This window comes from Aspergillus costaricaensis (genome assembly GCF_003184835.1).
Source record: "Aspergillus costaricaensis CBS 115574 unplaced genomic scaffold BO79scaffold_10, whole genome shotgun sequence".
Lineage (NCBI taxonomy): Eukaryota > Fungi > Ascomycota > Eurotiomycetes > Eurotiales > Aspergillaceae > Aspergillus > Aspergillus costaricensis.
In genome coordinates this window covers 76,597-95,845 of record NW_020291810.1, presented here as the reverse complement: position 1 = coordinate 95,845, position 19,249 = coordinate 76,597, and the positions used below count along the sequence as shown (strand labels likewise).

The 19,249-nt window shown below is 50.3% G+C and overlaps 9 protein-coding genes across 9 annotated transcripts; 3 read left to right on the top strand and 6 right to left on the bottom strand.

The window, feature by feature from the left end:
• Positions 1–398: 398 nt before the first annotated feature.
• On the top strand, positions 399–1,859 carry BO79DRAFT_262073 (NAD(P)/FAD-dependent oxidoreductase; the record flags this gene model as incomplete). Its single annotated transcript, XM_025686548.1, has 2 exons — positions 399–958; positions 1,008–1,859. Exons 1-2 carry the CDS (start codon positions 422–424, stop codon positions 1,857–1,859), a joined length of 1,389 nt encoding a protein of 462 aa, XP_025541278.1. The 5' UTR covers positions 399–421.
• A 69-nt stretch (positions 1,860–1,928) lies between these two features.
• Positions 1,929–3,784, bottom strand: BO79DRAFT_5468 (uncharacterized protein). Its single transcript, XM_025689405.1, has 2 exons — positions 3,501–3,784; positions 1,929–3,450 (listed from the first exon to the last, which is right to left on the bottom strand). The coding sequence occupies exons 1-2, from the start codon at positions 3,534–3,536 to the stop codon at positions 2,020–2,022; spliced, it is 1,467 nt and encodes a 488-aa protein (XP_025541277.1). The 5' UTR covers positions 3,537–3,784; the 3' UTR covers positions 1,929–2,019.
• A 905-nt stretch (positions 3,785–4,689) lies between these two features.
• BO79DRAFT_5466 (protein kinase family protein) lies at positions 4,690–6,426 on the bottom strand. The gene has a single exon (XM_025689403.1). It carries the CDS (start codon positions 6,364–6,366, stop codon positions 5,080–5,082), a length of 1,287 nt encoding a protein of 428 aa, XP_025541276.1. The 5' UTR covers positions 6,367–6,426; the 3' UTR covers positions 4,690–5,079.
• A 366-nt stretch (positions 6,427–6,792) lies between these two features.
• Positions 6,793–7,167, bottom strand: BO79DRAFT_143870 (uncharacterized protein; the record flags this gene model as incomplete). Its single annotated transcript, XM_025678351.1, has 1 exon — positions 6,793–7,167. A coding segment is annotated over one exon (375 nt), but the record flags the coding sequence as incomplete, so codon positions are not given.
• Positions 7,168–8,142: 975 nt separating this feature from the next.
• Positions 8,143–9,948, top strand: BO79DRAFT_208303 (uncharacterized protein). The gene has a single exon (XM_025682364.1). The coding sequence runs from the start codon at positions 8,170–8,172 to the stop codon at positions 9,898–9,900; it is 1,731 nt and encodes a 576-aa protein (XP_025541274.1). The 5' UTR covers positions 8,143–8,169; the 3' UTR covers positions 9,901–9,948.
• Positions 9,949–10,190: 242 nt separating this feature from the next.
• On the bottom strand, positions 10,191–10,915 carry BO79DRAFT_191987 (uncharacterized protein). Its single transcript, XM_025680864.1, has one exon. It carries the CDS (start codon positions 10,877–10,879, stop codon positions 10,205–10,207), a length of 675 nt encoding a protein of 224 aa, XP_025541273.1. The 5' UTR covers positions 10,880–10,915; the 3' UTR covers positions 10,191–10,204.
• A 1,902-nt stretch (positions 10,916–12,817) lies between these two features.
• On the top strand, positions 12,818–13,859 carry BO79DRAFT_286422 (protoglobin family protein; the record flags this gene model as incomplete). The annotated part of the gene is made up of 3 exons (XM_025688469.1): positions 12,818–12,932; positions 13,012–13,282; positions 13,337–13,859. The coding sequence occupies 3 exons, from the start codon at positions 12,818–12,820 to the stop codon at positions 13,857–13,859; spliced, it is 909 nt and encodes a 302-aa protein (XP_025541272.1).
• Positions 13,860–14,160: 301 nt separating this feature from the next.
• Positions 14,161–15,993, bottom strand: BO79DRAFT_143502 (putative histidine acid phosphatase; the record flags this gene model as incomplete). Its single annotated transcript, XM_025678323.1, has 7 exons — positions 14,161–14,945; positions 14,996–15,253; positions 15,305–15,338; positions 15,391–15,519; positions 15,584–15,632; positions 15,690–15,774; positions 15,828–15,993. The coding sequence occupies 7 exons, from the start codon at positions 15,991–15,993 to the stop codon at positions 14,161–14,163; spliced, it is 1,506 nt and encodes a 501-aa protein (XP_025541271.1).
• Positions 15,994–17,233: 1,240 nt separating this feature from the next.
• BO79DRAFT_191982 (uncharacterized protein) lies at positions 17,234–17,670 on the bottom strand (the record flags this gene model as incomplete). The annotated part of the gene is made up of 2 exons (XM_025680863.1): positions 17,491–17,670; positions 17,234–17,436 (listed from the first exon to the last, which is right to left on the bottom strand). Exons 1-2 carry the CDS (start codon positions 17,600–17,602, stop codon positions 17,234–17,236), a joined length of 315 nt encoding a protein of 104 aa, XP_025541270.1. The 5' UTR covers positions 17,603–17,670.
• Positions 17,671–19,249: the final 1,579 nt, after the last annotated feature.

Below are 19,249 nucleotides of genomic sequence, written 5' to 3'. Positions count from 1 at the left end.
CGGCCGGGATGTGTATGAAATAACCTACCCTGTGCCAGAATTATGAATGCGATCTGGGAATTGGCATTGGGCGACCTTGTATATGTCTGATGCCCAACTCCCCGCATTGCAAATTGCCATCATCTCGTTGGTCCAGCGCAGGGATGATCCATCGTGAAGCCCTGCTCCTCACCGTGTCGCTGTCTCTCCAAGTGCATCCCTCCCTACCGGCCCCAACTGCCCAAAGGGGACAGTCCCGGCGCGACCGATAAGATTGGCGCTAGGCCGCGATAGGAAAGTCCGGTCCGGTGTGGAATCAGATACGATGCGATAGCATCAGATAAGACTCCCTTATCGTCCGCCCAGAAAACACGGTCGCGTTCCAGTTTTTCATTTCTTAACCGCTTCTCACAGCGTTTTTGTGACTGTACAGACCTTCATCATGGCTACAGCTGGCTGTTTCCCCGTCCCTAACCCCGGCGAATGTTTCTGGCAGAATGAGCCGCATCAATTGCATGATCACCGCTCAACTGAGCATCTCCCCGATTACGCGGACATCGTGATCATCGGCGCCGGCTACGCCGGAGCTAGCACTGCATACCATCTGCTGCGTGACCACGGGGAGAAGGTCAAGTCCATCACCATCTTAGAGGCCCGGGGAGCCTGCTCCGGTGCGACGGGTCGCAATGGCGGACATCTCCGTCCGGACTTCTACGGCCACATTCCAACATACGTCGACCGGGCAGGTGTTCGCGCCGGAGCGGAAATTGCTGAATTCGAAATTGCCAATCTGCATGCCTTGAAGAAGGTCGTTGAGGATGAGAAGATTGACTGTGACTTTACGCTTGCGCGATCCATCGATGTCTGGTGTAACGAGGAAGCGGCGCAAAAGGCAAAGGGCACATATGAGCTCATGAAGTCATTGGATCTCGAGTATATGAATGATGTGGTGTTTTACACAGGAAAGAACGTGGAGGGAGTAAGTACCAATCAGTCCCGAAATGCAGTCGCGGATGCTGACCAAACAGATCTGTGGTGTCAAAGGTGCCAAAGCCTGCGCCTCCTTCACGGCGGGCACCATGTGGCCGTACAAATTCATCCTACACATTCTCCAGTCCGTTCTCGCTACGGGCAAGGTCAATCTGCAAACATTCACCCCTGCTACATCGATAACCCCCAGCCCGGAGGGCGGCTATACCATTGAAACATCACGAGGAAAGATGCACGCAGGAACGGTTGTGCATGCCAGTAATGCTTACGTGGCCGGTCTGCTTCCCGAGTACGAAAAGAATATTGTGCCCTGCAAGGGTATCTGCTGCCGGATTACGGTGCCAGAGGGGAAGACCGCACCACTGTTGAACAACTCCTACATCAACCGCACCGAAGACAACACCCTTTCCTACTTGATCCCTCGTCCCGATGGCAGCATCGTTGTCGGTGGTGCAGCCGCCAAGTTCCGCTCATACAAGGAGCAATGGTACAACAATGTCGACGATACTATTCTCATTGACTCAGCCAAGGACTATTACAATGATTACATGCAGCGGACGTACCGTGGATGGGAGGATAGCGGGGCGAAGGTCGATCAAATCTGGACAGGTGTCATGGGATACTCGTATGACTCGAACCCGCACATTGGAGCTGTGCCTGGAAAGGACGATCAGTTTATCCTGGCGGGATTGAATGGTCACGGCATGCCGGTGATTTGGAAATCGGCACAGGAGCTTGCGCGCATGGTAGTGGAGAAGATCCCCTTCGAAGAGACGGCTATGCCTCGACTGTTCAAGACGACGCAGTTCCGGATCGACCGCGCTCTGAATGGACAGGAAAGCGATGGAGATATTCTGGGCACTGGCAACTTTCCTTCCACGAAGCCATGAACCATTATCTTAGTATTATTGACTGTATATATTTGAGTACATAGATTATTCACCCAACCTTGTATCATACTGCAATTGGGAATTTTCTTTAAGTTAATCATCTTATTTGCAAGACGAATGTGAGATGCTAGATCACGCCCATACGGGTACTTATCTTCTTTTAATTAACCTGACGCACGCGCTTCTGACCGAGCCGGAATCCAGTGTCTCTCCACGCCAGTTCCACTTCGGGTATTTGCTCACCCGAGGACGCAGGACTGCGATCATACTTTCGCCCCTCGCGAATCCTGATCCACTTGGTCATGGGCGTGGAATCATCACTAATCTCATCAGTTGTCTGGACATCGTCGGCGTTGGGTCTTGCGGTAATGAGCATCCGCAACATGTGCCTAAGCAGCTCAACGTCTACTACCTCCGTACTTGTATCGGAAGAAACCGTGGGCGACATCGGTACTGTACCAGAAGCGAGGGCCTTATCCTGCTTATTGACGAGGTTGATGGTAGCCTCAAGCATGGCTAGATCGGGCCACCACAAGTCGAACTGGTACATCTCTCTGAGACCATCGACGACCGTCTCTCGCCAGCCTACCGAGGGTAGACGAGATAGCTGATAAACAGCCCCCCAGCGTTCTCTATTTGGCTGTGTTCCCGGGGCGAACCCAATCCAGTACATCTGGGTGATATCCCAGACATCAGGATGATCCGGACTCACTTCGGAATGAGTGGATGGCATTAGCTCAATAGCCCGCTTTGCACCACGGGCGCGTAAGAGCTGCAGGACTTCTGGGAGTCCCGTGTAAGCCTCAGCAGCGCGCGTCGGTGGTCCTTGACGCGGATCGTACACCGTCTGGGCCGCGAGCGCACGGGCTCGTGGGGCCCCTGGACTGTAGGCCGCCAGAAGATCGAGATGCATGTGTCGGCTCCGCGCTGCTGATGAAATGGCGCTGTCCAGGACGGTAGTAGGGTCTCTCAGGTTTATCGGATTGTTGATGGCCTCGTCGAGTCCGACATCTAGTAGGTGGGAGGTGGTTTTCACTCTTCCCGCCATCGCCGCCGTGTTGAGGGTGAGGATGGCACCCTCGTGCGGAAGGTAGTGCTTTTTGTACGCCTGTGGGATACTACAACCTTCAAGATCCGCCAGATGTGACAGTAACCGATAAATAATATCATGACTCTGCTGGTCGCTGAGAGTCTTGTTGTTGGCTAAGAGGCAGAAGACATCCTTATCCTCTCTGGTCCGGACTCCGAGATCAGCCCCTTTGGCGATTAGATAAAATAAACGTTGTTCGGGATCCTGCGTGACTTGGTTCGTGTCCGCGGCTATTAGCAGAGGAGTAAGGCCTTGTCGATCGCCCAGATTCACGTCTGGTGGGGGATCATGGGCAAAGAAGATATCACAGGCGGACCGGAACTCTTCCTCGGAGTGGTATATCGTAACCAGTAAGTGAAGAGGAGTCTCTTCGACGAAATCATTCCGAATGTCTAGAGATGTCATCTTTGATACTATTTTCTGCAGCACGTAGAGGTATGAGTCCGTATAGGCAAGTCGTGGGCCTGTGATCCTGGCCCATTGATGGAGAACTTGAGCAAACTAGATATTAGTTCATGTAGGTTGCTTTGTTTTACCAGACAAATACTCACCAGTATCCTTCGATGATCCTCGAGGACCTTCAACATCGGCACCGGCGTTTATCAAAGCGCACAATGCACCTCCGTTCCAGACTCCATCTTCTGCCGCTCTCACAACAGCCGTAGTTCGAGGATATATCTCGTCTTGGTCTTCGAGACTAGCGCCCGCCAGGGTAAGTGCGGCGACCAGATCTGTCATCTGATAGAGATGACTATTCCAACTTCCGTGTCGTATCCAGTAATGCCATGCCTGCCGTAGAGGACCATGATACTCTGGCTGATGGAAGGTCATCAGGTGAAGCATGTTTCTTCCACGTGCGTCCTTTGCTCCGCCGTTCGCTCCTTTTGATAGAAGGAATCGTACTACTTCGATGTCTCCGTACCAGCTGGCAAGACCTAGGGCAGTGGTCGCATTGTCTGAGTCATAATATGTGGCATTGACATCAGCACCGAGATCTAACAGGACCTCCATTGCTGGCATGTTACGAGCGAATGCTGCCCAATGGAACGGTGTCCCCATGGGTAGCTCGAAAGGGCTTGTACGTCTTGGTCAGTATCCGCAGCATGTCAAGGTTACACAGTAACCAAGGAGGACTTACTAATGAGCCATGAAGTTCCTTCGTGCCGCGTATGCACCTTCCTCGGTTCTCTCCGGAACCATCAAAGCATTAACGTCGGCGCCTCCCTCCTGGATAAAACGTGTCGCAACGCTCCTTGTAGAGCACTCCGGAAACGTGAATAGCCAGTGCAAGGGGGTCAGCTTGTCTCTTCGGGTCGTGATGGAGGAAGCTGCACCCTTGTCTAAAAGATAGTAGACCGTGTTTGTCTGCCCAGCTTGACTGGCCTTGTACAGCGGTGTTTCGCCATTGTCGTTCGGCACGTCAACTGGCATCTTAGCATTTTCAACTAGCCATTGAACAGCGTCGATAGATCCCAGTGCTGCTACAACATGCAATAGCGTATTACCATTGATATCAACGACCCTCTTGTTCGCTGTAAGCCACTCCTCTGCTCGTTTTCTATCTCGAGCAACAGCTAGGATGGCAGGTTTCCGGGTGAAGGAATCTGTACAAAAGCCACCTGCATCCCGGAACGCTTGTTTTGCAGTCTGCAGCTGCTCCTCTGTGACCCTCGATGAGGGTGACGCAAAGAGATATCCCTCAGCCACAGCTTGAAGCAACCATTTATCTAGTGTCTGTTCATTGAAAGCCGGTGTCTGGCCATGGGCATGCATGAGCTGCGCGTACACTGCTCGAGCCGGCGAATAGCCACTTCGGGCCGCCTCGGTGATGTAGGTAAGCAGGCGATCAAGGTACGACGGCTTCGCTCCGGTGATGCACTGGGCCATACCCAGCAGAACGTCACCGGCATGTCGCAAAGACAGGTCGCTCTGGGATTCAGCAAACTGCTGCTCCAGCTCTGCAAGGAGGGAGGGATCCAATCGGTACCAAAATCTGGGGCCTTGGTTGTGCGCCGGGTCGATGATGCCGACATTAGCAGTGACCCTCCGAGTATCCTGTGCCACGGCAAGCCTTGGGGTGCGTCAGTCAACAGCCTCCAATATATGTCAGATAGTGAACGGTATCCAAAGTTACCAGGATGAAAATGCAGGTGTATCCAGCTTCAGCAGTTCAGGACTTGCCAGACTGCGTTTCCAAGGATCTGTTGCCAGCAGCTGTCGGAGAGCTTTGCCTATTTGCATACGAAGTGGACCAGTGATGGTCGCATCTTCTCTCAGCATGAAAAGTGCAACCTCGACTGGCTCTTCTCCAGCCGTCTTCAATTTGACTGGCTCACCACGATTGATGAAGGTGGATAGAATGAGCAATCCCAAGCTGTAGGAATCGAAGCGGAACATAAGTTCTGGGTTGAAAGCGTCGCCCTGCCACCTGGCGTAATCGCTTGCTTCAGGCGCCCGCCAGTCCTCGGTTCCATAGTAACTATCAATAGTGAGCTTGTCTTCAGGGGACTCTAAATCGACGCAGACCCCAAAGTCGCTGATCTTGGCGCAAAGCGGGACTTTCTCATTCCCTGCAGAATCTTTGTAGATTAAGATGTTGTCTGGTTTGACGTCTCCATGAACGATATGCAGCCGGTGCAGCGCCTCGAGACCTGAGACTACATCCAGCAACAGTTGATACTTAACATCCTGGGGTTGCGACCCAAGTAACCTCTCGTTGTCAATTTTTAGAAGGTCGGTAAGCGTCATCAGCGCCTCCTCCACGAACAATACTGGCACTGGAGTATCTGGATAAGGGTAATCGTATCCCCAGGCGACGAGTTTGGCAATGTTGCGGTGGTTTCGGAGGTAGGGGTTGGATAAAGCGAGTACTTCCAGCTCCAAAGACCGTAGTCGTTGACGATAGTCCGAGCCGGAGGCAAAGCTGGAGTTTCCTTCACGGGACAGAAACACTTTGACACGTTTGATCACCAAGCCTTCGTTGCCAAAGAACCGGCCGGGGATCTCCTTATATACTGTAAATTGTCCGCCACTGCCAATCTTGACTGCACGGCGCTTGAGATTGTAGGTTTGCAGATGACGAGGTCCATGGATACCGGTTCGCGACAGGATGCTTGTAAAGTCGGACACCGAGGTCATCAGAGCATTTTCCCCATTCCGCACTGCCGTGACTCTTTCCTCTAGGAGATCAGTGGATGATAAACTGTTTCCATCATGGGATTCTTCGCCGTCAACCAAGCTGAGCGGGTCGAGATCTGGGGGCTCGGATGTGTTGTCGAGGAGGTCGTCGGGAGAAATACTGGCTCCGCTATCATCGAAATCCAAATCGAACGGGTCCGTTTCATTAATGCCATCTTCGTCGAGGGTATCGAGAGCCTCCTGCAGTAGTGCAGCGCCATCATCGTCGAGTAAATCCATAGCGTGAATGAAAAGATGGTTGAGCTAAAAGACGAGTCCTCCTCCGTTTCCAGAATGAACTGTTGATGAGAGCGGGATCGACTTCCCTTCCTTGCCGTGTGCATCGCACTCGTCACTCGCACTACCGCTAGCGCTGACGCTATCCCCACTCATACGAGGCAGTGGCTGTGGCAAAGTGAAGTTATTCGCCGCGAGGTCACGAGCTATAGTCTAGATATTATCCTTTCTTCATTTTAATTGCTGGATCGGGTTCAACTTGTTTGATTTGCTGCTTTGCGGTACTGTTGATTCGACTTGTATCGTGGTGTTTTTCTTCTCTTCTGTTGTCCAACCACTTTACCTTTCCTTTCTCTAAGATTTAACCATAGTAGCGGATGCGTGTAGATACCTGGCGTAAGTGTTCCCGCTAACCATCCGAATCATTCTTCACATGGGCGCACACTCTCCCTTGAACCCGCAAAGGGACAACGTCAGCTGGTTTGATCCATCCTTCCCGTTCACATCTCCACAGTAATAGATAGGCCCCTGTCCGAGCCTTGCCTCTACCACAGCAGCTTGAGTCCGATCCACATAAGTTGGAGCCCAAACTAGACTTTGCCTTACCGCACCCTCAGTCGGAATATAGAGCTTGTCCTCGGATGGAGCGTACTTGACATGAAGCACCTTCATGCTCTCCGGCTTAGGCACTGAAGATGGCTCAACGTTGTCAGGCAAGAGACCGGAAGGATTGAGTTGGAATGTTGTGCGATGATAATCGCCATAACTCCAGGGAAGACCATAACCCCGAAGAATTCCCTGAATTTACCTTTGCGCGCTTGACGGTGGCCACTTACAGGAGCCTGCTCAAGAGTCTGGAATAGGTGCCATCGAGGAAGTTTTGATATGCGAGAGGGAGAAGAAGGATTTTGGGTTTTTCGATTGAGGGCATAGTGGTGATATTGGCGATTGAAAGAGATGTGGGGAATCGATCTCGGTGATTGACTTGTTGTGCGCACTTAGATCAACACAAATGAAGACCAGCCGCCGGGAAAGCGGGGAGTGACGGCAAAAGAGAGAGAATGAACAACAAGGTAATAGGCTGTCAATAGTTACACCTTTTCAAGCCATATCACAGACGAAGGCCAAGTAACACGCTGCTCGTTTATTACTCGGGCCGCACTTTCCTATCTTGAGGCCAATTAAACAACCCAATGTGGGGGGGAAACAGTATCCCACAACCAATGACATTGAGCAGCTCCAACGAACCCTAGTAGTATTCTTATCGGTCGGGTAATGGCAAGGAAATGGAAACTCGGGCACTAATACCATCGCCTAGGATCTCTGCAGCTGTCAAAAATGATCAATAGACTTACTCAATATCACGATTTTGTTTAACCCGGATAACGGTTCTACTCACTAACAATTTGGATCTAGGGTCGAAAAAGCAGAATCGTCACCGAAAATGTTAAATATTTGGTTGGCGGGAGCAGCGGCACCCGATAGGGTAAAAAAGGTTACGATTATAGAAGGGTTCATGGTTGTTGTATCAGGTTTTCCCCGTCTCCATTTGAATACGAGGACAGTACCTCATGATCCTCTTAACATTTCCCTTTCCAAGCTAGGATAAGCCTGTTTCCAGTATAGCTGGGACGCAGGGGTTCCTCACGTCAGCGCTAGGACACCTGTCAGACCCGCCGACATGACTCGTCTCGGGCCCCTGCGTGGTGGCTCTGGCGGCAGCCCGCATATTAATACTTGCCAGTTGCCTTGCTGATCTGCTATGTCTTTAGGTAAACGCTAACATATCATACGAGGCTGGCCAAAATGGATGTCTATGGTACCGCAGTCACTGCAGTCCAGCAAGTCATCCAAGTGACCATCTTCATCAAGGGCGTCATTTCAGACGTCAAAGCCTATGACGATGATCGGGCCGCCATTCAACTTCGATTGGACCTGCAGTTGACATCGTTGGAGTTCTTCCAGCGTCGGTTCTTGGATAAAAAGCGCGGTCTTCTGCTCCCAGGACAGCTTCCCGACTGGGTCGGAGAGACAATATGTAACCTCTTGCTGAAGATGGGTCGCGTGTTGGTTGAATATCGCGCTCTGGTGAAAGAGTATGAGATCTTGGATGCCTCGACTGCAGCACTAGACCACGGCGACGATGCCCTGCCGAAGGGAGGAAAATGGAAACAGTCGTTCCTCGGTCGGACGAAGGCCAAAGCCAAGGAAATCAAGCTGAAAGGTTACGACTGGGCACTCTTCGATAAGAAGAAACTCCTGGGTGTCCTGGCCGAATACAAAGAATGGACAGACAGTCTGCGAGACCTGATGCAGCACTTTTCCCAGGAGGCCTTGTACACCCTGACGGATGGCTCCGCAGCGAAGTCGCCGCCAGCAGCGACCGAAGTGCAAGGAACGGGACTAGAAGAGGTGGTCAAACGACAGCAACTAGCATTTCTTCATGCACCAGCTGATTTTCAAGAACTCGAGGGTACCATTACTGAGTCCAACAGCTCATCGGATGGATTTCACTTGGGTTCGTGGACTCATCAGGATCAATCAACTCCGGTAGTCCTGGAATTTCGCCCCTATGACCGTCGTCTGCGATATGATGATCTTGATGAACAAGAAATCGCAGAACTGAAGGCACCACTGCGGGACCTGGCCTGGCTCCTCCAGAATGCCACGTTTTCCGAGGGGAAGGAGACTGCTGAGGTGTCACAGCCAACGATCTACTCCCTCCAGTGCCTGGGATACAAGGATGATGCAGAGAAGGAGCGGACCGTCTTTGCGTACCGACTCCCACTTCACGATACTGACGATAATTCGATGCCAGTGCAGAACAACCTGACGACCTTGCACAGCTTGATAAACCAAGTAGATCCTCAGACCAAGCGGCCCACAAAGCCATCGCTTGAGGATCGCTTCGCCATCGCGCACTGCCTCGTACTAACCACTCTCAACGTCCACGGTTCGCTCTGGTTGCACAAGAACATTTGGAGTCGAGGTATTCTTTTATTTGAGCAGACGCAAGACAATGGCGTTGAGCTTATGTCCAAACTGACCCTCACTACAACCGCGACGTCCAAAGGCGGACTACGAAAACCGCGCCTTCTCGCATTCCTCAGCGACTGGGGCTATGCTCGCCCAGTCGAAGGAGCGACTGATATGCGTAGTGATTTCGAAATTGAACCTAACCTTTACCGCCACCCCGACCGTCAGGGCGATCCCTCACGACCATATTCCCGGCTCCATGATATATACGCGTTAGGCGTGGTTCTGTTGGAGATTGGGTTGTGGAAGACAGTGTCTCGCCTCTTCGAAACACGCATTAAAGAGGGCCAGCGTACTCGCAAACTACCTAAAGGTCGCGACGTTCGTGCTGCGTTAACATCGCTGGCCCAACGTGACCTACCCAAGGAGATGGGTAGCGCTTATGCCTCTGCAGTTGTGGCCTGCCTTAGTGGCGACTTTCGCAAGGGAAGTGATCCGGAACTTTCTCTGGACTTTCGCGCGAAGGTGCTGGACTGCGTAGCCGAGGGATTGCGGCTCTGACCTGGAGCCAACATCTGTTTTTTGATTAGCATCCAATAGCGCAATGAAAGATCATATGATTATCCTATTCGAGTATACCTCATCCGGTGGACTAGTTACCAAGCGAGGACCATATTCAACCAGTGTTTGCACTTACCATCTACGCTCGTTGTTCAAAACTAATATAGCTGCCGATTGCCTTCAGAACAAACCAAACAATCCCAGACATGGTCCCTCCCGACAAGGCAAGATGTATGCAAAAAAACCTTCCAGCAAGTGTTTGAGGATGTGCTCATAATATAGGTTGCATTGGATGTTACCGAAGTTAGGGGATCATCCTGATAGCGACTGGCCCTGTTTGATCCTCTACCTCGAACTTGTCCACATCCCCTCCCAGGATGTAGTTCCCTCCCTCGATCACCTTTTCACTCGGCCGCTCATCAAACGAGCACAAATAATTCCCTCCTTCCGACCATGCGTGTAGGTTCTTCCCTTTGAGGTCTCCCTCTACATCTCCCCAGCACCACCACAAGACCTCACATCGACCATGGTTGACTTTAATCTCGAACTCTTCCCCGGATGTAATATCTTCCGGACGAAGTGTAGAATGTTTGAACAGCCGATCAAACGATATTTCATAAGGGACCACGATGCCCGTACCATCGGCTGGGATGGTGAGGAGGCGGTACCCTCTTTCAGACAAGCTTGGCCCTTCAAAGTCGTCACGATAGCGCGGTCTAATAATTCCAAAATCGATGACTCGCGATGGATCCTGCCTAGAGACGGCACCAAGCCCAAAAACGCCGATTTCTAAACCCTCGCCTGCAAACACAGACCGGTCGGCGGCGATGGCGACTGGTCGGCCCGGGCACGTGGACTGGATGATGCGGGCGCAGACAAACACCTCAAGAGAGTGGGAAGAGGAAAGCGAAAGAGTCGGCGAACTCGTTGTTAGGGTGAGAGCAATTGTCACTCCATCATCTGCAGAAGGCGAGGTCATTATGAGATTGACGCAGAGAGTGAAGTTAGCTGAGATGGCAATCAAGAAAGTACAAGCGGGATGGTTGGAAGAGTGAATTGTTAACCAGCAGGTTGGATGGTTGGGAAAGGAGAGGCCTGCTCTCTCCTTGTCAGCACCGTCGGCAGCAAATAAGAAAAATCTAAGCCTACGGAATCACCGGTATTCAGCCTTGTGTACCTAAGGTCAGCATGCCATCTTCGTTCCTACATTGGTGGATATGGCTCCCAGCCCTGCGAATTACCCACGCTCTAGTCTGACAATTTGGGGGCGCTTTGCAAGGCTACAGCTGCAGGTAGATTGAGCGCGTAAAAGATCCCTCTCACTGCCCGATTTTCAATTGAACCATATGTTCCACAATTGTCATTCAGGATCGTCTGAGGGAGTGCTTATTATCTTATATTATTTTTATTTTTATTTTTTCTAGGGTGGTTGAAAAAAATGCCTGAGATTGTTCCCGCTACGATCAACCAGCAATCCCCATCGATTCTCATCATTAGATATAATGTGTAATGGGACAGCTGACTGCTCGCACCGCTGCCTAAAACGCGGAAACTAATGTATGATGAATTGTGAGGACGGGAAGAAGAATGGAATCTTCTATTCCTTCCTTGCATTCTTCATAGCCTGTAGTTATTGCTGATAATCACTGTTGTATTCCTATTACGATGGTGTGTCCTCACGTGAGATAGATCAGCAGTTATCTCGCGCATCCACTTCTGATTTGAGATTGTGGAGATTAGTACGGAGTAACGAGCTGTATTATGGAGGCCCATTTTGCAAGGGGTTTACCAATTAGGAAAGGATTGTCAAAATTCCTTCGTGTTAAACCTAACAGAGAAACCCAAAGACATAGGCCATGCAATAGAGGAAAATAAAGCCATTAGTTCTGCATATCGCAAGCTCCTTCAGCCGTCAGATGCTTCATGCGTCGACATGATTTAGTTGTACTCCATACGGAGACTATCGCTTCTATATGAGATCATTGACCCCTTTGCCATGTCAAAACCAGGGGGGAGGTAATTCGGGCCTATCGGAATAGTCGGTAGCACATGTAACCTGGCAACATGGCCAGGCTGATGGCTGCATTGGCTGTGTTTTTATTGATGGCTTATCCGTGTCCACAAAAGACAGTTAGGTGGAACCTTCAGAACACGTCGTTCCTCACAGCAAGGAAGAAAACTTTATTTTGAGAATTGGAGAGCATCGCTTAGAAGCGAAGCGTTTCTGCAAGTGGACGGTTCTCAGCCACGCGAATGACAGGGATCTAACGCAACGCGCAGGATCTTCGCGTCTCTCGCACGGATTCTGGACTAGACCGCCATGACGGGAGAAGCTTCGAGAGAATAATTTGCACGCATTTGGTGTGTCACAGGACAGACGAGGGGTCAAAATGCGCGATCAATGACACTAATCAGAACTTGCGGATATAGAGAATACATATCATACCCGAGGGTTGACGTTTAATAGAATGTCAAAGGACGATGAGGATTGTTTTGGGAATCCGGCCGAGACAGGAGGGAGTTCGGCCACTCTTCTGCCGCAGCTATTCATAGTTTCTGCAATAACTTGAACAGTCTCCTAGTGGATCGGATCTGTCACACACGCGATATGATAGTATCATCAGTGGCAAAGTTTCAGTAGAAGCCACAGAGCGGGGATACCTGTTCCCAGTGACCTGGTGATTCGCTTGTCATTGCTGGACCCGACCGCGGACAAGGCAGCTCGGAACCCTAAATGCGCATGGACGGCAACCAAGGTGGATGCATCACTTTCCATCAACGGAAAGATTGGATGACGCCCTTGCATGGGTTCTTCATGGCAGGCTATAAGTAAGGCCCCGGATGGAGTGCCATGTGGCGATAAGTTAGGTTGTCGCTTTAGATGTACCAGAACCAATCCACAGCTTTAGTATACAACATGGGAGACTACAACGGCTTAGGCAGCCTGCCGCGTCATGTCGATCGCAAAGCCCTCTATACAGATCTTGAAGCTCGCGTTCGCTATCTGCAACAGTTTATTGGCTTTACTGCCGGTCAGTCGTCCCGTATCTCATGCATAGATGTCTCCACGACGGAGGCAGTTCAGTCTATATCACTGACACAATGGTCCAGATGATGTTATTGCACTAAACAAAGGATCTAAATACATCAAAGCACTAGCACCCACCCTTGTCGATCGCGTATACTCCAAGCTCCTGGAGGCAGATATAACAGCTCGTGTATTCAAGACCCGCAGCACAACATCGGAGGAGGATCTTGACGAGTATCCCGAGTTCAAAAGCCCCTATATACAATGTCGCCGAATGTTCCTCCGCTGGTACATCACTCGAATATGTTCTGATCCGACCAAGATCGAATTCTGGGCGTACCTCGATAAAGTGGGGTAGGTCGGACTGGGCCTAATGATCTGGATTTTGATAACTGACAACTGCTCTAGGCGTATGCATACGGGGAAAGACCGCATGATCTCCTTTGATGTGGAATACATACACATCGGCGCGTGTCTCGGCTATATTCAAGATGTGCTCATCGAAGGAGTCATGGGGTGCGAGAAGATGTCCTTGCCCTTCCGGGTTGCGCTGATCCGTGCACTGGGGAAAGTAATCTGGATTCAGAATGATCTGTTTGCTCGATGGCGATGTAGGGACGGTGCCGAGTTCGAGACGGAAGTTGAGGCAATGCATCGAGAACAGAAACCGACAACGAACGCGACTAACGTCAATGCGAAGACACGCGATGAGCGGGATGAGGAGACATGCAGCGTGCGGAGTACCTCATCTTTCCAGGCAGAATCAGCCAGCATCTTCTCCGATCGTCAGTCGACTGCACGCACATCAATCAGCATCGCCACACAACAAGCGGCCACGGACTATCCTGCATGCCCGTTTTCACCCGATTATGCGCCGTCGTACGAAACAAAGGTTTGGTCTGATACCGAGTCTGGCCGCTGCTCTCGCTGATGTGAGGATCACGGGGCAGACAAAAATGGCAGTTGATATTGACCTACATAGTAAAGAGCCAACTCTTCATGAGAATAAAAATGAACCATGTTAATATGCTTCGAATGAAGGAGGTGAGGTATGCACAGCCGGGTATTGACGGGCAAATTTTCACGGTCGGGCTATGCCAAGTTTGACAGAAGACCCCAAACACCGACAATGATCGAAGTAGAACTTCATATATACTCAAAAGTCACAAGATTTATACAGAAATATTTTCAGACATACTCTCCAGCACCACAAAGTAGCTCCGATGGCACAATCACGGTTTCACAAAGGTTAAAAAGTCGAGGCTCAGGTCAGTGAAGAAGCTGGCGCCCGCGACCGGGTTAGGGGCATCTGCGACCGTCACATTGCAATATTCGTCGAAGCTCCCCGCAGCTTCGCTCTTTTTCCCGAGAAGGGAGATATAATCAGACAACAGACAGCTACGGCCTGGTCCATTTTGGCAGTGGGCAATGGGGTAGACCGCGTCGTTGAACAGTACGCGGATATAGGTTTTGTCGTTCATTCGACGTCGCGACTCGACCTCACAACTCAACACTTCAAAGGCAACAGTGCCCCGCATAGTGATCCAGTTGGCAACATTATACAGATGGTAGGCGGGGAGCTGGTCGATGGGTAGGGAGGGCTCGTCATCGAAGATGCCCATGGCAGCGGTCATTTCCGCGATTTGATTGTCATTCAAGAAGGCCATGATCAGGTTGGGAACGGTGAAGTTACCACCATCCGCATCGGTTCCAACCTGACCCGGACCCTTACTTAAGAGGTCCATCAAGCTGTTGAGGAAAGGTAAGAAGAGCACCTTGGCCGGACCAACAGAGCCAGGGCCGACTTTGTAGTAGTAGCTCAAATCCTGCGAATACGCGTAGTTGCGTAGCTCGTCCTCGGTGAACACTCCGCACCAGGGGCTCAGACGTCCGGTTATCTGACTTTCGTATCCGCACATATAGGGAAAGAAGAGAATGTCGCTCTCGTCGAAGGTGAGATTGCCACTGACGAGGGAGTTGATGCGTTCGAGCGCCTTGGGAGTCCAGGTAGCGTCGACTGTCACGGAGTTAGCCCGGTCGCACGGATGGAGTTCCCCCTAGGCTTACAATCGGTAACATTATTTCCCCCGTTGGAAATTGAGAAAAATGCAGGACACATATCAGACGGCCCTAGGGAGTTGCCGATAGCGCTGACGGAGCCGGTCGAGTTCACGCTGACCACAGTGCCGTAGGTGTCGGCATACTCGTAGAGGTACCCATTAACGAAGGCACGGGCGGTCTGAACGACTCGCGACTCATTTAGAGGATACTGGTAAGCATTCGCCCATACATAGAATGGGGTTCCATCTTCGTAGAAGTGGGGATCTGTCATGTCATTAGCCACGAATGAAAATGAGCATGGGGCTGCAGTCCTACATCGGGCCCGTAGCTGGTAGCCCAGATCGGTCGCCTACACACAATTAGTGTTCATACCATGTTGATGTTCGTGAATGGGCAGATACCTCCTTCCATCCTGTTATTGACTCTTGAGACATTTGCAGGCTTGGATTGGTCAAAACTGGAGTCCATTCTGGGATGAAGGCCAGTGATCCGCGGGCCTCAAAGCCGGTGCTATTGACGGCAGCTCGGATCTAGTATCGGAGGTTAGAAAGAATGGCTGTGCCCTGACAGATTACTGTGACATAATTAACAGACCTTCTCCTTGATACCAACCCATGATTCATAGGAGCCAGAATCTGGGAAGCTGCAGTTCAAGCTTAGCGCTCAAACGCCTGGGCGCAGCACATCGTGGAGCACTTACCGGCTGCCGTGCCTCACGACATAAGCCGCCTGCTGGACCGAGCACTTATCAGGAACGCTACTGTCGATACCAAAGACATTGGGGCCTAGGAATACAATTCAGGTCCACTATCGCCAGGAAATGTAAGGGAAGTCGTACCAGCGAAGTAAGGGCTATTTCCGCCAGCATATTGCAGGGGGTTTTGGTTTGTCGGGGTCGACGGGGATAAGATATCATTAGCGGGAGCCAGGACCTGGGCATTGCTCCCGCTAACCACCATCAACAGCCATAAAGAAATAACCAACGGCCTGAACGAGTTCACCATGTTGATTCGATAAAGCGAAGACTGGAAGAACTGGCAGAACAATGGAACGAGGAGCGTGTCATCCAACAGTTTATGGATGAGGAGGACTGTTCAGTGATGTTTAGATAGCTTTATATGATTTTCATACCCTGGATGCACCTGCTGCTAGCATATAGCGTCTCATGTCATAGGAGAAATACAGTTGGCGGTCGCGTCCGACGGTAGGACTAGGTACTCCTAGTAGTAGCGCTAGTGATGGAAGGCGTCTTGCCGTCCTATAGCCCGTCCACGTGCCAGAGATATATTAAGTTGAAATCAAACGAGGCGAAGCGGCCTTTTCAAAGTAATTTGCGGTTGCCGAGCGGGGCAGCCAATCGCATAAGATGGAGCACAACGTGAACAGCAACTACCATGATCTGTCGTTTCGCAACAAACCCCTTATTAGTAGTAGTACTATGGTACGGCGGCCTCCACGGAAATATTAAGAAGTTAATGAATGACCGTATAAGAGAGACAATCAAAGCTTCCTCGACTCCACGATTCGATAAAATGTAGGTTAGACTATTGCAACAATGAAAGTGCTATATTCAGATCAGGGATGTAAGCAGAATGTGCCGAGAGCAGTATATTAAATTCAGTGCATCAATCAATTGAGGCATAATCTAGAGTCTGAGAGACTAATATCTAAACGACGGCAAACCTTGTTGAAAGGTTGTGCCACTTGCCTACCCTGCACGGTCTAATAATTCCGCTAGTAATAAGCGCACTGATCATTTTGACCAACACCTCCATATTGACACACAAAAGCGCACCGTTCAGCAACCGTGATATAATGGTCGTTGTTGCAATGGAAGACGTATCTGACCCATGACCACATCCTGTTTGCGTTGTCTGAGTCCCCGAAGGCTATAAGGGCCTGGCGCATAGCATCCTCGTTGTTGCGGTCTACGAAGTAACGAGCATGAGTATTTCTAAACCACCCGGGAGGGCATATGGAATGTGATATTACCAAGTCATGTGAGATTATCGGTACAATAATTCAGGCCCGGGGTGCATGTGGCGGCGCTCGTAGCACCTGTAAGAGCTAAGGTAGTGAAGATTGGAATGAACCTAATTGAAGCTAAGTCATGAAAGGTTGATTTATAACAGGACATCGACCAGCTGGTGCACAAAGAACCACTTGAGAGCTGTCTAGGCCGTACGACGGCATGTTTCAATGTCACTAGGTTCCTGCAAAGCAGTGCCCTTCACTAGATACAATTTATAGCCAATTAGACGCGTCATGGCTGCAGATGTCACTGTTGCCAGCTCCGGCATCGAAACAACCACCGACACAACCTCCGAGATAGGTAATTGAGCCACCAGGATTGCACTTCCAGTAAGTGCCCCACCAGACGCCGGGCGAATTTGACAGAACAACTTCACCAGAGCTTCGGAGAGTTTGTTGAATAATGTCATGGTATCCTGCCATACATCAGCTTACTTGGCTGATCAAGGGACTGTTTCTGGGCGTCTCACCAGCATCGACCAAAGTACTTCCGCAGTAATTCAAGCCAGCTACACATTGGCCAGCGCTTACGGCATTGGCGAAGACGAGCAAGCTGGCAGCAACGGTAGAGGTAAGCTTCATAGTGAATGATGGATTGGATTTGTTAGGGTTTCTGGATCAAGTTGAGTAGATCAATGTCGAGATCCGTTTAGGATGAATGCTGTGCTGTGCTGAATTTTACAGGCTTATGGAGACATGGTGCCTGGTTTTATATCTCATCTCATTTGGATCAAGGGAAGGAATCAAACGATTTAAGATTTGGAATACCCAACATTGTGGGAAAAGCAACGTCGAATCGATAGTTCGAACAGCTCCTAGAGAGTCAGGTGGCAACCTCTTGCCACTTCACTTATGCGAAATCACACTATTGATACTGTTTCTTACGAAACTTATCTGGTGCACACAGGCATAGTGTAGGAAATAACACAGTGATATCTGTTGCTATTTGCACTGATCTGTTCCATTCGATCTTGCGCAACTGTTCCAGCAAAGCTGAAATGATGAAGACACATGCTAAGATGACCCCGACTCATTCGTAAATCAAGGCAATCAGGCACGATCAAGTGTAGACAAATAACGAAGTAAGGGTTGAATGCAGCATAAGGACAACGGAATCAAGCTACAGACAGGATAGTGTCGATCATGAAATGGTATCAGTAGCACTCCGGATTGAAGAATACCCGATACAGTCCAGTCTACAAAGTATTCGAACATTATTCAGTTAAGAGGTGGGGCTGAGACGGATTTGCCAACCGATTCAGGGTAAACACCCGTGGTCATGGAAGCAGGCAGCCCTGCAGATCCGGGAATCAAAAGAATGGTTACATAGAGAATCCTGCGATTGACTTCCGGCCCGAGCTTACTCCGCTGGCTCCGCACTATTTGGGATGGGAGAAAAGTGTTAAATAACAGGGAGGGGGTGTCAAGGCACTGCAGTAGTGGGAGCTGAATCAAGGTTCGGTCAATGATTTCAAGTGCGGCTGAGATCGCCCCACGCCGATCAGCTGAAAACCAGCGATCGGGTTAACCCGAATACTTAAAGCCGCACGTAGAGCTGAGAGAAATGAAGGTCACGCTTTGTCATTAATTTCCAATAGTTTCAAGCATAGCGTTGCATGTCTTTCTCACACGGTCAACCTAATTATGCGGCCTGCTATTCTCCACACACCTCTTTTTCTCATCAACGACTCTAGTACACATTCCTTCAAGGCCAAATCCCGAGTAAAACCCATTTTGTTGAGCCCATTACCAGTGCCCTACTGAGCATCGTATTTCTCTACCAACACCTTCATATCTCGGAGGAGTCGGAATCATCTTACAGTAGGTATTCTTTACTCTAAAGAGGCCCATCTGTCGCCAATTGGTATAGACCACGCGGGAATGTAATGGCTATTATACTGGAGCTGATGCAAGATTGTACGTGCTAAAGCTCAATGGCGGGCTTCCAGTCTCAGTGAAGCGTCTGATCCGATGCGCGTTGGTGAGACCCAATGAAAGTGATCGAACTCCAAGGAGGGGACGTATCCCCGCGATGCATTGTCCACTGGCCAGTGAAACGCACATTCGCCTTTTGTGAATCTTAAAATAGAGGATCGGACATACTAGCTATCAGCTGCGTCGATGGCGAAAAATGGTCTCTATGTTGGTCTCGGCCGATCAGTAACTTGCGTTTACGCCCTCCCTTCATTATAGGACATGGAACTAATGGCTCCAGTTCCATGGGTCGTA

Excerpts from the sequence above, each read along its gene's own strand:
- BO79DRAFT_5466 (XM_025689403.1), bottom strand. The coding sequence starts at position 6,366 with ATGGATTTACTCGACGATGATGGCGCTGCACTACTGCAGGAGGCTCTC.
- BO79DRAFT_5468 (XM_025689405.1), bottom strand. The coding sequence starts at position 3,536 with ATGTTGAAGGTCCTCGAGGATCATCGAAGGATACTG. Across the intron at positions 3,451-3,500 it reads AGGATCATCGAAGGATACTG|TTTGCTCAAGTTCTCCATCA; the intron begins GTGAGTATTTGT and ends ACTAATATCTAG.
- BO79DRAFT_191987 (XM_025680864.1), bottom strand. The coding sequence starts at position 10,879 with ATGACCTCGCCTTCTGCAGATGATGGAGTGACAATTGCTCTCACCCTA.
- BO79DRAFT_208303 (XM_025682364.1), top strand. The coding sequence starts at position 8,170 with ATGGATGTCTATGGTACCGCAGTCACTGCAGTCCAGCAAGTCATCCAA.